At 44.9% G+C, this 16,755-nt stretch overlaps 1 protein-coding gene across 1 annotated transcript; it reads right to left on the bottom strand.

Annotated features, from left to right (window-relative positions):
• Positions 1–14,068: 14,068 nt before the first annotated feature.
• On the bottom strand, positions 14,069–16,222 carry LOC127185252 (transcription factor SPT20 homolog). Its single transcript, XM_051141786.1, has one exon. The coding sequence runs from the start codon at positions 16,220–16,222 to the stop codon at positions 14,069–14,071; it is 2,154 nt and encodes a 717-aa protein (XP_050997743.1).
• Between the last annotated feature and the right edge of the window lie 533 nt (positions 16,223–16,755).

Below are 16,755 nucleotides of genomic sequence, written 5' to 3'. Positions count from 1 at the left end.
GATAGATAGATAGATACAGCTGGACTATAAGTCTCTGAGTTCAATCCTTGGTATTAAAATAAGTAAATAATAAGCAAATAAATTAATCAAGGTCCTGCTATACAGGAGGTAAACTTTAAACCCCTTCCCAGATCTAGCCAATGGTCAGAATATTCTCCACAGTTGAGTGGAGAGTGTGATACGACTTTCTCACGTACTCTGGTGCCTCACATTTGACCATGTCCCCTGGAGGGGGAGACCTGGTGGCACTCAGAGGAAGGACAGCAGGTAGCCAAGAAGAGACTTGATACCCTATGAGAATATATAGGGGGAGGTAATCCCCCTCAGGAACAGTCATAGGGGAGGGGAATAATGGGAAAATGGGGGGAGGAGGAATGGGAGGATACAAGGGATGGGATAAACATTGAGATGTAACAAGAATAAATTAATAAAAAAAATTGAAAAAAAAACCAATACCAAGTGTACTATTTTCGTGTTACAAAGTTTGGCTGCTAGCAAGAAAAGATCTTTTGTATGAACACATAGAGGTGTAGCTCTAAAACTTCATTGAAAATCATCACTTTAAATCTTAACACATAAATCTGGTAGGACAAGAATTAAATAAAAATCTTATCTCAAAAAAATTAATCAAGGTCTTGGTTTTCTTAATGATGTTCTTTTTAAAGATCTAAACAGAATTCTTTTAAAAACTTTTTTATTGTAATTTATTAAGATTGCATCCCAATTGTTATCCCCTCACTAGTATCTTCCTGTCACCTCCCTCTTCTGCCCTATTCCCCTCCCCTAGACCTCTGACAGGGGGCCCCTCATTCCTCACCAACTGACCACAGCCTATCAGGTCTCATCCAGATAACCTGCTTCCTCTGTGTGCCCGCCGGGCCTCCCCACCAAGGGGAAGTGATCAAATAGGGGACACCAGAGTTCATGTCAGAGGCAGTCTCTGCTCTCCCCACAGCCTTGGAGAATGAGCTGTCCATTGGCTAGATCTGAACAGGGATCTAGGTTTATTGCATGCCTTGTCCTTGGTTGGTACAGTAGCTCATGCAGGCCCCCCTGGGTCCAGATTTGTCAGCTTTGATGGTCTCTTTGTGGGGCTCCTGGATGTTCTCGCTCTCTCTTTTTTAAAAGATTTATTTATTTGTTATGCATGCAGTGTCTGCCTGCTTGTACCCCTGCAGACCAGAAGAGGGCACCAGATCACATTGTAGATGGTTGTGCTCTTAGGTGCTGAGCCATCTCTCCAGCTCAAATAAACACTTGGCATAAGCTCCTTACAGACTTTTTTTTTTTTTTTTTTTTTTTGAGACAGGGTTTCTCTCTGTAGCCTTGGTTGCCTAGCTTCACTTTGTAGGCCAGGCTGGCCTTGACCTCACAGAGATCCACCTGCCTCTGGATGTTCTTATTAGAAACACTGGGCCAGGTTTCTGTTGAGAGTAAAATGTCTCTGGGCCCTAAACTAGGAAACATTCTGTATTAACATTACTTAGACAAACGATGGCTGGTTGATTCCAATGTACAGCAAAGGCAGAGAATTCACAAGACAAGTGGGTAATATAGAGCTTTCTGTGTTGATGGAGATATTCTGTAGTTGTACTATTAGACAGAGTAGCCATTAGCAGCATGAGGCTCCTGAGCACTGGAATTTGGCTAGTGTAATTAAAATTTTAATTTCATTAAAAATGTTGTTTTGTTATTTTAGATAGATGCTCCAGATATTGGAAATCAGTATCAATACTTTTTGGTGAGGCCCCAGAGAGTACACAGGGGAGGCACAGCAATGGATGGCTGAAGCTGTAAGACCAGTTTTTGGTGGCAGTCATTGCTTTGTGCATGAGTAGGCAAGTGCTCTACTCCTGAATTATAGCCTCAGCATTTGAGTAATTTCAGTCAAATGTGAAAAATCACAAGTAACTACTAGCTATCACATGGACCAGTGTACTCACGTCCAGATTGCAGCTGGGTCTAGTTCTATGGGAGAGTCCAGTAAGGCTGCAGAGGGCCAGGCTGCATTCTACTGCAGTGGGCATGCGGTCTGAATTCTTTATCATTTGCCAGATTTTCATAGCACTACTTCTCAAATTCCATGGAGAGATCTTGTCATTATGACCCAGAGGTTCTGGGATATTGGGATATAGCTTATAAGTCCACATCTCGGGCTAGAGAGATGGCTCACAGGTTAAGAGCACACCTGCTCTTCCAGAGGTCCTGAGTTCAATTCCCAGCAACCACATAGTGGCTCACAACCATCTGTAATGACATTTGGTGCCCTCTTCTGGCCTCCAGGTACAAAGCACTCATATACATGAAATAAATAAATAAATAGATCTTTAAAAAGTAAGTTCACATCTCTCTCTCTCTCTCTCTCTCTCTCTCTCTCTCTCTCTCTCTCTCTCCTTCCCTCTCCCTCCCTCTGTCTCTTTCTCTCGCAACTCTTCATTTCTTCCTTCCCTAAACAGGATGGTCTTGAAGCCAAGAATGACTGATTTTCTGATCTTCTTTTATCTACCTCCCAAGTTCTGGGATTGTAGGCATGTACAATCACACCCCCCTTTTCTTTTACTTTTTAAATTATTATTATTTTTTTGAGACAGAGTCTCTTTACATAGCTTGGTCAGTCCTGGAACTCACTCTGTAGACCAGGCTGGCCTTAAACTCACAGAGATCTGCCTGCCTTTGCTTCCTGAGTGCTGGGATTAAAGGTGTGCACCACCACTGCCCAGCACCATCACACTCCGTTGGTAGTCTGGAGTGAACTCAGAGTTTTGTGCATGCTAGGTAAGCATTCTCCCAATGGAGCAGCATCCTCACTGGATACCTTCACTCTATTGCTTCTCTTTCTCTCTGTATGAGTATTTTGCCAGCTGTATTTATACTACATGCATGCCTGGTGCCCATGGAGGTCAGAAGAAAGTATGAGCATCGGTGTAACTGCAGTTGTGGATGGTTGTGAGCTACCACGTGGATGCTGGAAAGTTTGTAAGATCAATGTGTGCTCTTAAGTGCTGAGCCATCTCCAGCCCAAGAACCTGAATTTCTTTCTTTGTTTAAAAATTGTGTGTTTTGTCCGCATGCATGTCTGTGTACCTTCTGTGTGCAGTGCCTGCAGAAGTATGTGTGTTGAGTCTCCTTGGACTGAAGTTACAAACATTTGTCAGCTGTCATGTGGGTGCTGGGAATTGAACTCTGTTCCTCTGAAAGAGCTGCTATTCTCTTAAACTTTGAACCATCTCTCCAGGCCCCAAAATAGGGCCTGCATTTCTTTCTTTTCTTTTCTTTTCTTTCTTCCTTTTATTGAAAAATGAAATCATTCATGATAATCTCATTTGTTATCCCATCCCATGCATCCTCCCATTCCTCCCTCCCTCCCGCTTTCACCCCATTCCCCTTCCCTATGACTGTGACTGAGGGGGACCTCCTCCCCCTGAATAAGATGCTAGGGTATCAAGTTTATTCTTGGTAGTCTGCTATCCTTCCTCCGAGTGCCATCAGGCCTCCCCATCAAGGGGACATGGCCAAATATGGGGCACCAGAGTTCGTGTGAAAGTCAGTCCCCAGTCTCCACTTAACAGTGGAGAATATTTTGTCCCCTGACTAGATCTGGGTAGGGGTTTGATGCTGACTGCACGTATTGTCCTTGGTTGGTGCCATAGATCGAGCAGAATCCCTGGGCCCAGATCCGCCCATCATAGTGTTCTACTTGGAGGTTTCTAGGGCCCTCTGGATCCATCTATTTCCCTATCTCCTATATTTCTCTCACCTAGAGTCCCAATAGGATGTCCTCATCTCTATCCCACTTTCCTGGTAAGTGAAGGCTTCCATGAGACCGGCCCCTTGAGCTAGTGTCCAGATTTATTAATTTACTTATATTACATCTCAATTGTTATCCCATCCCTTGTATCCTCCCATTCCTCCCTCCCTCCCATTTTCTCCTTACTCCCCTCCCCTATGACTGTGACTGAGGGAGACCTCCTCCCCCTGTATGTGCTCATAGGGTATCAAGTCTCTTCTTGGTAGCCTGTTATCCTTCCTCTGAGTGCCACCAGGCCTCCCCATCCAGGGGCCGTTGTCAAATATGGGGCACCGGAGTTCCTGTGAAAGTCAGACCCCACTCTCCACTCAACTGTGAAGAACGTCCTATCCATTGGGTAGGTCTGGGTAGGGGTTCGAAGTTTACTGCATGTATTGTCCTTGGCTGGTGCCATAGTTTGCGTAGGACCCCTGGGCCCAGATCTACTCATCATAGTGTTCTTCTTGTAGGTTTCTAGGACCCTCTGGATCCTTCTACTTTGCTATTCTCCCATGCTTCTCTCACCTAGAGTCCCAATAGGAAGTCCTCCCCTCTGACTCACTTTCCTGGTGAGTGAAGACTTTCATGGGACATGCCTCTTGGCCTAGTGTCCAGATATAAGTGAGTATATACCATTTGAGTCTCTCTGCTTCTGGGTCAGCTCACTCATTACGATCATTTCTAGTTCAATCCATTTGTCCACAAATTTCGGGAATTCCTTGTTTTTAATAGCTGAGTAGTATTCCGTAGTGTAAATGTACCACAGTTTCTTTATCCATTCTTCTACTGAGGACACTTAGGCTATTTCCATGTTCTGGCTATTATGAATAAGGCTGCTATGAACATGGTTGAGCATGTTCCTGTTGTGTGCTGGAGCTTCTTCTGGGTATATTCCAAGGAGTGGAATAGCCGGGTCTTGAGGAAGCCCTATTTCCAGTTTTCTGAGATAGCACCAGATAGATTTCCAAAGTGGCTGCTGCATTCCCACCAGCAATGAAGGAGTGTTCCTCTTTCTCCACATCCTCGCCAGTATGTGGTGTCACTCGAGTTTTTGAACTTAGCCATTCTGATGGGTGTAAGATGGAATCTCAGAGTTCTTTTGATTTGCATTTCTCTGATGACTAAAGACATTGAGCATTTCTTTATGTGTTTCTCCGCCATCTCTGTTTAATTCTGAGCCCCATTTCTCAATTGGGTTATTTGGTTTGGTGGTGTTTAATTTCTTGAGTTCTTTATATAGTTTGGATATTAGACCTTTGTCAGATGAGGGCCTGCATTTCTAATAAGCTCCCCAAGGTGGCAGTGCAGATTGTCCTAGGACCACCCTCAGTAGCATGGTGCTAGTTTTGGATTGTATTAATTTTCTCTTTTGGCCAAGAGAATTTGTGAGGGGGCTGAAGAGATGGCTCAGTGGTTAAGAGCACTGATTGCTCTTCTAGAGGTCCTGAGTTCAATTCCCAGAAACCACATGGTGGCTCACTAGGTCCTATTCTGAAGGTAAAACACTCATATACAATAAATAAAAAGAGAGATTTCCTGAATGAAATGAATGCTGTTGGATACTTTCAAATATTTTATTCAGTAAGAAAGTACAGTCAATCAGGAAAGAGGTGGCTGGGATAGCAACTACCCCTTACCTTTCCTCTTGTTCCATTTCAAATGAGGACAGCTGCATTTTACCCTCTAGCCCAAATTCCTCTCCTACCTTCTAACTTAAAACATCAGGAAACTCTTGAATAGGGAGGGACCGAAACTTAAGGGACATCTTGATCACTATGTGTTTTGTTAGGTGTGTTATTTTTCTTTCACAATTTTCTGCCTGTTTCAGAAAACAAGTTGTGCATGCGTCTCTGTCTCTCTCTGTCTCTGTCTCTGTTTCTGTCTCTGTCTCTCTCTGTCTCTCTCTGTCTCTGTCTGTCTCTCTCTCTCTCTCTCTCTGTATGTGTGTGTGTGTATGTGTGTGTGTGTGTGTTCACGCACACCCGTGTTGGAGGGTGAAGGAAAAGTCAATATTCAAAGTGAGAGTGTCATCACAGAATATACTGAATGTGAGAAATAGCATGGCTGGAAAATGAAACTCTGCATGTTTCAAGGCACAGAAAGGGACCTGTGTTTGCCAGTATTCAACAGCTGGAATTCCCATAGATCAAAGGGAAATTCTCCACAACTATCACTGTAGTTTTACAGTAAGTTCCGATTCTTCACTGGGCCATAGGAGAGAAAAGGGGAGTTGTATTAGGTAGGGAGCATTGCACTGTCTTAACATAGGCAGACATCTTAAGCCTGAAAATGTTAAATGGATCTCTTAATGGGAAATAATGGGCGCCCTCCCATTATTTCCACATTCTGGTGTGTTCCACAATGTCACCCATACATTGGGCAGCTGTTCTTTTCTTAACCACACTCCAAGCCTACAAAATTCCCATTTAGATAAAAGAACCCTATTCAGCACTGTGCATCTCAATTACAATCTGTTGCAATTTGCAGATGCCAGAGAATAGCAAAAGCCCATAGCAGCAAAACTCCCCACAGGCAAGGGAACCATCACTAGGCTCTGTTCTTTCTGACCAGAGGTGGGCCACCTTCGGAAGGCAACATTAGCTCTGTTGCTCTGCTCATTTTTGCCTGTAGATTTGGCACGGGGTAGGGTGGGGGCTGGGGGTGGGGGGGGGGGCTGGGGGTGGAGTTTCAGGAATATGGGAATTTTATAACCATTTCCCACTCTTTTTTTTCACATTTTCGTGTGTGTGTGTGTGTGTGTGTGTGTGTGTGTGCATAAACATGTGTACACGTGCATGTGGAGACCCGAAGTTGAACTAGGGCATTATATTCTGTCACTCTTGCACTGCATTCAGGGAGGAAGGGTTTCTCAATCAAACCCAGAGCTCTTTGACATGGCTAGCCAGCTGCTTCTGGCGAGTCTGTTTTTGCAGGAATTTCAGGCTGCCACTCCCATCCCACATGCTTGTGGCTTCTGTGGATCCTTTGAACTTTGGTCTTTAGGTTTGCAAGGCAAGTCTTTTAAGCATGGAACAATCTCCCCAGCCTCCCACCCCTCCCTCCCCTTCTATTTGTCACTCTTTCTCAGCCATCTTTGGCAGCATACATTCTTCCTAACCTGTAACTGTTACAGACCCCTTCTATACTTTCTATATGCTTAACTGCTGTTATTAAAGACAGATATTTATGACACAGTCCCTTCTTCATTTAAACTGTGCCTCTGCCTATCTTTTGAGCTATGGGGGAATCAAACTTTCCTCATGTGAGCTAGGCAGGTCCTCCATCATTGTCTTTTTTATCTTTAAAATTTTAAAGGCAAGATTGCACATAGTCCAGACTGGCCTTGAATTCTTGGTCCTCCTGACTCCAATGCTGGGATCACAGACCTAGGCCACCACACTTGGTTTCTTCTGTCATTGCTTTGCACGTGTATGCTTTGGTGTGTGTGTGTGTGTGTGTGTGTGTGTGCGCGCGCACGCGCGCGCGTGCGCACACGTGCGCGCTCACATGTGCACATATGCATGTGGGGGTCAGGGGACAGCTTTAAGTGCCATTCCTCTAGAGCAATGGTTCTCAACCTTCCTACGGCTGCAGTCCTTTAATACAGCTAGCTCCTCATGTTGTGGTGACTCCTCCCCAAAATTATTTTTGTTGCTACTGCTAAGAATCATAATGTAAATATTTTTGGAGATAAGAGTTTGCCAAAGGGATTATGACTTGAGTCTCCCAGATTGACTGCTCCTCTAGAGTTATTCACCTCACTTTTTGATAGGCTTCCTCACTGGCCAAGAGCTTTCCAAGTAGGCTAGGCTGGCTGGCTATGGAACCCTAGAGATGTTTCTGGCTTTACCTCCACAGTGCTGGGATAACAGATGTGCATCAACAAGCCTGCTTGTTTGTCTGTTTGTTTGTTTAGATGTGGATTCTGGGATTGAACTCAGGTTCTACTGTTTGCAAGGCAAGCACATTAACACATAACTTACTTCCTCAGCCCTTCTCTGTCATTTTGTTGTTTGGCTGCTTTTATTTTAGCACTAGGGATCTTACTCAGGGCTTCATGCAAATTAGGGAAGTGCTCTACCATTGAGCTATATCCTCAGCCCTTCCATCTTTTTAAAAAATTATATTTTAATATTCTCAAGTGTGTGTGTGTGTGTGTGTGTGTGTGTGTGTGTGTGTGTGTGTGTGTGTGTGTAGGTGTATCTGTAGGACCAGAGGATCCCCTGGAGCTGAAGTTATAGGCAGATATGAGCTGTCCAGCTGAGGTGCTGGAAACTGAACTTGGGTCCTGTGCAAGAGCAGCCATCTCAACCATCTCTCTAGCCTAAAAAATGTTTCCTATGTATACATGATTGCCTGCATCATGATGTATGTATGTATACCATGTGCATGTCTGGTTCCAGAGGAGGCCTGGAGGAGGTACCAACACTGAGCTATCTCCAGGTGCCTAAACCTAGTTTCCCAACATTTGTATAGTGAAAAGCCTTAGGAGATACTATGCCCTTATGGGATTCAGGACAAAAATAGCTCCTTCAGGAGCAGGTTTGGCCCACTTTGCAGCCTTTTAAAGCACTGCTATTTCCTGGGACTAGAGAGACGTATCAGTGGTTAAGAAAACGTGTTGCTGTTGAAGAGGGCCTGGGGTTCAGTTCCCAGCATCCACATAATGGCTCACAAGCATCCATAACTTTAGCTACAGGGGGTCAGATGACATCTCTAACTTCTGCAGGCACACACGTGGTGCAGATATACATGCAGACAAATGCTCGCACATGTAAAATCAATAAACCTAAAAAAAGAAGAAAAATATTGCTATTTTCTATGCTTGGTTTCCTCAGCTGTGACATGCCTCTACTGCATGTGCAACATTTACGTGGACCCAGATTCCTGTTACCTTCATGGGACTTAAGGGAGAAAAGAACCCAGGTAAGCCTGTATCACATGCTGCTTGCCACATTATAAGTAATAAAGTCCTTTGTCTTGACCCGATATTCTTGAGTCTTCTTTCCAGCATCCGTGAAATGATAGCAGGCTAACTTGTTTTACAAGCAGGATAAAAATCTTAGGCTCATCATAGTTCTGTTTTGTGGAACTCCGTAGCTCAATCCTCCTGCCTCAGACTCTCATGTGCTGACATTGCAAGTGTGAGCTATTGCACCTGCAACTTTATATTTCTAATGTTGGCGCATCCCTTACACAGTATTGAACTACTGAGCAATGGTACTCCCGTCGACGCAGAAGAAACTCAAAACAATAGACTTGATGTTATATAAAGGATGTACTAACAGATCTGCGTAGGAGACATTAAGTCACAGAAGTGGAGTTTAGCTTAAGGAGCACTGCCTCCAAAATAACCCAAAGGAAAGTACTCTACTGGACCATGCCTGTTATAGATAATAAAATGTTACAATGCTAGGATGGAAATGTTTACTCACCAGGACTGACCGGTTATTAGGCCTGTCCCCTAAGAACATGCCACTACCAGGGGGCAGAGTAAAGTGACAACAATCATTAAGATTTGGCCTGCTATTTTAAGTCTCCCTGTGCCCTTATCAGGATATGCAAAATTCTGTAGGTGGGCAGGATGAACTTGGGTAACAACTGCTCAAAAAACAAAACAAAACAAAACAACAACCCAGCTCTGGTGTACTTAAAATAATTCTGGCCATATCTTTGCTGTGTAGATCTCCCATCTGCACAAAGGCTAGCCTTGCCATTTTGGAGGCAGTGGAGAGAATGGTGTGGGAAAGAAAAAGATTTGACCCCAGGAGGCTTGGGCCCAAGTCTGGGCTCTGGCACTTCATAGCTGGGTAATCCTGAGCACGTGATTTAGGCTGTCACCTTGCTTCCTCTTTTTAAAATTGTATGGTGTGCTTTCAAGGACTAGGTGAAACTCATATTAAACAGAACTGTGCTTTCTACATACTAAGAAAGAGGTGGATGCATTCTGCATGCCTAGGCTGTTTCAAACAGCATTATCTTGCAGGTGATATATAAGACATTCTTGATATGGAGGATTTTTGCACTCAATTTTACAAAAAAAAGATATATATTTAAGACACCACTATGGGACTGGTGAGGTGGCTCAGCACTTGCTGCTAAATCTGATGATCTGAGTTTGCGTCTTGCGATACACATGCTGGAAGGAGAGAACGAACTCCTGTATGTTGTCTTCTGACTGCTGCATGTTCATTGTGGCTGGTACACACACACACACACACACACACACACACACACACACACACACACACACACACACGTAATAAAAGCCCCACTATTAACACATAAGTTCTCAACCCTACCCAAAGAGCTATAGGTAACTAAGAATGCTGAGAGCCGGGGAAATAGTTCTCCCCAGGGAAGAACACACTAATTGGTTATCCAATATCAAGTGGTCAGCCCTGAAAACATGCATACAAGCAACATGTATTTATGCATTTAAGAATATATGCATATATATGCATATATGTATACAATAAGAATGAAAAAAGAGGCCATGAATTTGAAGGAGAGCATGGAGGGGTATATGAGAGGCTTTGAAGGGAGGAAAGGGAAGGGGAAAATGATATAATTTTATTGTAATCTAAAAAAAATATAAAAAAAGAAAAAAAGAAAAGAAAAGAAAAAAGACTGCAAAGTCCACTGTGTCCATTACTGGTAAGACTCATCTTTCTCAGCCAGGCATGGTGGTGCATGCCTTTAATCCCAGCACTCGGGAGGCAGAGGCAGGCAGATCGCTGTGAGTTCGAGGCCAGCCTGGTCTACAAAGTGAGACTAGGGCAGCCAAGGCTACACAGAGAAACCCTGTCTCAAAAGACAAATAACAAAAGACAAAAAACAAAAACAAAAAGACTCATCTTTCTCTAAGCAACATGGTGACCTAGTAACATTTCAGCAATACCAGCTCTGTTCCACAAAGATAAATAACTCTTTGGGGTTGGGAGGTAAGAAATATGGGAATAGGATTCTGGATACAGCCAAACTGTCACCACATGGGGATCACTGGAAGGGAAAAAAAGATGCCACTAAATGGTTATTGGAAACAAGGGTGAATTTATTTACCTGTCTGACACAAAAGGGCATATCACTCAAGCAAAGCATTCTACTAATTGTACCTGAATGGACCCATTACAGAGCAAAAGGAGGAAGGCCACCAAAACTGACAGCACGCTGAGGTCAGATCTGCTCGGCTCTGAAGGCTAAGCTTAAGTTCTTTGCAAGTGCTCACTGGGCCAGTTCACTTCTTCCAAGTGCAGGCACCCACTCCCGGCGATGTCCAGGATGCTCCAGGCAGCTCACTGTCACTCTGCTGGCAAATGTGATCAGCTTGCTTGAAGGAGGTCAAATCTTTGTTGAAGAGCACCAGCAGGACCTCAGAATAGGTTGATGCCGGCGGCCATCACGGTTACCTGTCCCTTTGCTAATCTCTCTCAGACCCCACCAACAGACAGACAGACCAACTTTCCATTTCTTCTTAGGGCAAAAGGCAAACATACATGTGCACTTACAAAGGCATATTTCATGTAGGCAGATTATCCTTAAAAGTTACAAAACAATAAAACATACGCAGGAGAACAATACCCGTACGTGAATGATGGCAGCACCACAACAGCCAAAAGGTGGAAACAGCCCAAACATGGCCAAACAGATCAGGCCATATGCAGGCAAGGGAATGAATGAGGATCGAAGTGCCGGCACACTGCACAATATAAATAAGCATCAAACACCTGGCAGGAGGCAGACACAAAGCGAACACAGTCGCGTAAAACACTGCATAACTCTAACTCGCCCAGTAGAAACACTGTGAACAATTACTTCATAGGGGCACAAAGCAAATGGATGGTTGCTTGTGGCTGGGGGTAGGGGCAGTGTGGTTTTCTGCTTAGTGCCTCCTAGGTCCAGGAACTCCTTTGAAGGGCTGAGCCTGTTTTGGAAACAGAAGGGCTGCCTGCACAGCGCTGCCAATGTCATGAATGCTAAGGGGCTGAACCTTGACGTGGATGAACGCTTGTTACTGAACTGACCCCACCTCAACTCTATAAAGGACAGAGCAGTTCAGTCCACTGTGAACAGGGAAGACTGAGATGAGGTGAGCAGGCAGGGAGTTAAACAATTGATGAACAACAGACAAAGCCAGGGCGGGGTGGGGAGCAGGGAGGCAGAGGAGGAGGACATCTCACTTTGCCTCCCAGGGCTGTGGGCACTGAAGAAGCAGACAACAGGGATGGGTTTTCAAGTGCTTATTTCCTTCCTGCAAGTAACCTAGAATGTTATAAACCACGTAAATGGCTTCACAAGGAGAGCCACAGCAAGCCATCCCAGAGGGCCTTTTCCAGGCCCGTGGCAGGGTCTGGAGGAGAGCTGGGGCCTGCCAGAGCACTGGGTGCAGGGGAACCTTCCCAAGGGCTGGATGGTCATCAAACAAGTCTGCCACCGACTCTCTTGCACATGAGTGCAAGCCTAGGCTGCACTCAATTTCAGTGTGACAACCTTCATCTGGTCTCTTTTGGTATGACTTTTCAGTGTACTCGCAGCTACTGCATTTCAGACACTGCGCACAAGCCTCTTAAACTAAAGAAGTGTCTACTAAGTTCTCCTGAAAGACACTAGTCAATTCCTTATGCGTTTAACACAGGGAAATGAGTTTTACAAAGCAATGACCCTCGGTCACAAGGCACGACATCCAAGAATCTTGGGGACATTGTGTCAAGTTAAAAAGGGCCACCTGAAGTAATAGCCACCCCTGTGAGGTACTGGGAACACTCAGACTCCTGGACACAATAGTCGAAGGGTGGCAGCCAGGGGCAGGGACAGGATGGGTAACAGGTACAGAGTTTCAATAGCAAAAATCTAGAAAGTTCTAGAACTGTGTTGCGGAGTATTTACTAAGGCTGAGCTGTGTCCTAAAATTGTTAAAAAAAAAACAGGCCAGGTGGTAGTGGGACACGCCTGTAATCCCAGTACTCAGGAGGCAGAGGCAGGTGGATAGGTGGATTTCTGAGTTCTCGGCCAGTCTGGTCTACATAGTGACTTCCAGGACAGCCAGGGCTGTTAAACAGAGAAACTTTGTCTCGTTAAAAAAAAAAAAAATCAGGGCTAGAGAGATGGCTCAGAGGTTAAGAGCACTGGACGCTCTTCCAAAAGGTCCTGAGTTCAATTCCCAGCAACCATATGGTGCCTCATAACCATCTATAATGAGATCTGATGCCCTCTTGTGGCGTGTAAGCACACATGCAGGTAGAATACTGTATAAATAATAAATAAATCTTTAAAAAAATTATTTAGGGGGCTGGTGAGATGGCTCATTGGTTAAGAGTACCAGCTACTCTTAGAGGTGTGCAAGTTCAATTCCCAGTACTCACATGGCAACTCACAACCCTCTGTAGCTCCTGTTCCAGAGGATCCAACACAGATATATATGCAGGCAAAACACCAATGCACATGAAACAAAAACTATAAAATAATTCATTTATGAGGATACACTCTTCCCTCAAAAAAACTGTTAAAACAGCAAAATATGTTTCTTTTTAATCATCATTTATAGATAAGCCTCTAAATTATTGCCAAATTATTAAATTGAAGTATACTGTTGTAATTTTAATAATTAGAGAAATGGCAACCTGGAAGAAACCAAAACTATCCTCGCTTAGATGTGGCTGCACATCAGGACATTACAATAACGTTCACTCTACCAACAACAAAAAATAACCTATAAAACAGCACTGTTGTAAAATTTACTTCCTGAAGCTGGGTGGTGGTGGTGCAAGCCTATAATCCCAGCACTTGGGAGGCAGAGGCAGAGGCAGAAGCAGAGGCAGAGGCAGAGGCAGGCAGATCCCCAAGTTCGAGGCCAGCCTGGTCTACAGAGTCAGTTCCAGGACAGCCAGGCCTACAAAGAAAATATCTGTCCTGAGATAAACAAACAAAATAAACAAAACAATAAACAGGACTATATCAAAAGCAAAAAGAATAACAGGCAAAACAGCCTTTGTTTTTAAATACAACTTTCCCTGGTTCTATGTAAAACTTGGGTATTGTGGCTTTTTTCTTTTGCATTTTAAATTGTAATATATTTGGACCATTCAAAACACCAGAGATGAAATAGAAATTGAGAACTGATTTAGCTCAATTCTGGTGCATTTTTAAAGAGAATTAAGACTCAGGATCTTGGGGTGGATGGTGAGCCCCCTGTTCCTGTATCATTGGGCTTGCCAGCTGCATGTCCACAGTCAGAGTACTGTGTGCCTGCTCTGGACATGGTCACTATGTGTGGTATGATTTTCAGTGCATGTTCTGGGTCTGAGTCGGCCTCTGGTGTTCTATCACAGCAGAGAGCTGGAAGTTCGCAGAATGAACGTTCTGCCTGTGATTCTGAGGGGTGGCACCTATCTGACACATCACAAATGTCTGGGTCTGTTGGAACACTCCGGCCCTACCGATGTTAGGACGAGTAGTTTGCTCAATGTTAAGGTGACTAGCTTGCAGAGCTGGTAAGGACAAGTGCTGATGGTTAGACCCTTGGGAACAAGCTGGTGGCACTGGCTGTCGAGGGACAGGAGCCCTGGGTGGCTGCTGCCGTTTTGGAATTAAAACGTATATCTGCTGTGGCTGCTGCAGCTGTTCCTGGGATGAATTCTGAGGCTCTGGGCGCAAAATGATAGAGCCAGGGGGTAGTTTTACAGTTAAGGGACTTGTTGTATTATTTATAATGAGTTGCATAGGGTGCTGTCCTGGCCCAGGTAGCGGCTCTCTGGTTAGTATAAGACTGTTTTGAGTGATTGCTTTAGTAGCTGGGACACCAGTGGGGCAGCCTAGGACCTGGGATGAATTACTCACCAGGCCAGGTTGTGACACAGACTTTAGCACATCATTCACATTCACAGCAGTGGTTCTGGTGGAGGGCTGGACCTTTGGGTTGTTTTCTGATGACCTAGCATTGGGTTGGACAGCTGCAGGCAGGGTGCTAACTCTGTCTTCTCTCACAAGAGTCTGCTGAACCACAATGCTTGCCTTAGGGGCATGTGGTGTGTCTGGACCCCAGCTGATAGTGGAGGAACCCTGTCTTGAGATTGGGACAAGTGTAACTGGTGGGGGAGGTCTGCTTTCCTTTTCTAAGATGGAGAATGGCAGCAGACTGGTTGTGGACTCTGTTCCCAGGGAGGGCTGAGGACACAATGGGCTACCAGACTCCTGTGGCATCTTGTCTGGACACCTGGCTTCGCTCTGGACAGACCCTTGGCATACATCCTCTGTGTCCCCCGGCCCAGTGTTTACCCCAGCCATGAAGTCATCCGAATAATCATCCAGGAAGGTCCTGTCTTCTGGAAGCAGCCCTATTTCAGCAGAGAAAAGTGGCTCATTAAGGGACTTCATGAAATTTGGACTTGTTTCCCATAGCTGATCGCCATTCTCATAATCAAACATAGAGTCATATTTTACTTCTGGAGTTGCCAAGACACTTGGTCCTTCATCCCCAAAGAGCATACCCATCTCTGGAGGCAGGGGCAGTTCACAGGGTCTCTGCTTCCATGTTTCTGCTCCAGCAATCTTCAGGTCATATGGGTCATCTACTCTTACTTTTGCCTGCTTTTTTAAAGGAGTCGCTGTTGCGAGGTCAGGGGGACAAGTACACACGAATGGTACCTCCTGTTGATCCAGAGAGGGATATGCATGCCTCTTGGAGCACTGTTTCATGGGGTCAGTGTTCATCTCATTAAACAGCAGATTGTCGGCCGTGCAGTTGACAGCATCAGAGGGAAACAGATACAGTGGCTCTGCTGAAGCTGAAATCAGTTGGCTCTCAGGCTCAAGTTTTTCTTCCTCAGTCCATTGATGGTTATCACTTGGTATGGAGTGTACATCACTTACTAGGCTCTGCATTGTGGGATGTAAGAGAATATGCCGGCTTTGGTAAGCAGGAGGTGACACAGCAGGCAACACAGCAGGCTCTGCAGCAAGCTCCCCAGCAGGGTCGATGTTACTACCCTGCCTGTAGTCTCGGATTTCTGCTATGACACATCCATGGTGAAAAACATTCACAGGTGACTTTTCCAGGACATCAATAAGAAATGGAGGTAACTCTTCAGCATCCAAATATTCGATCAGTTCCTCTGCTTCATAAGGCAACTGAAAGGGCTCTGAAAATGACCCACATTTGTCCTTGATCATGAGAGAATAGCCCTGATTTTCTGGGTACAGGCTGACTATCAGACATGGCAATGCCTCTCTTTTCAGAAGCTTCTTTAGTAAGTAGACATTGCTTTCAAGGACCTCTGCATCAGCCTCTTTTCCACATTCCTCAACATAAATGGCATATAGTATTTCATGAAGCGATTTTTCCTCATTAGATGGGAGTTTTGGAGGAGGGGGCTGCTGCTGGACAGATTCAGTAATCTCACCCTCCCACTCAAAAGCTTCCTGTAAAGTTCGTTCCATCGTAATTAAAAATCAGGACCTTTGAAGAAAAAGAAGAGATGTTGGCAGAGAGAGGTGAAAATCATGGCAGTTCTATTAACCGTCCTATAAAACGCTACAACTGTGTGTAGAAGCTTACAACCTTAATTTAATACGAACCCCAAGAAACCGTTATCTCGCTGGTGAGATGGACGCCTCCGATTCCTGCACTGTATTTTTTGGGTTTAGGCAGGAGCAAAGCCAATCTGGGTGGCACCAAGAGACTACAACTTACGAGTAAATACAAGCCAAAAGGAACCAAGACCCATAGGGGCTCACAGAGACTGGAGTACCAAGGAACGACCATGTGTGGACTGGACCTAGGCCCCCTACACAGATGTAGCCGATGGACAGCTCAGGCTTCATGTGGGTCCTCTAGTAAGCGGAGCGGGGGCGGTCTCTGACATGGACTCTGTTGCCTGGTTTTCGATCACTTCTCCTTGGCTAGGCTGCCTTGCCAGGCCACAGCAGAAGAGGATGAACTCAGTCCTGATGTGACTTGACAAGCTGCGGTG

Source organism: Acomys russatus, chromosome X (genome assembly GCF_903995435.1).
Source record: "Acomys russatus chromosome X, mAcoRus1.1, whole genome shotgun sequence".
Classification (NCBI taxonomy): domain Eukaryota; kingdom Metazoa; phylum Chordata; class Mammalia; order Rodentia; family Muridae; genus Acomys; species Acomys russatus.
This window is presented reverse-complemented; position numbering and strand designations above follow the sequence as displayed.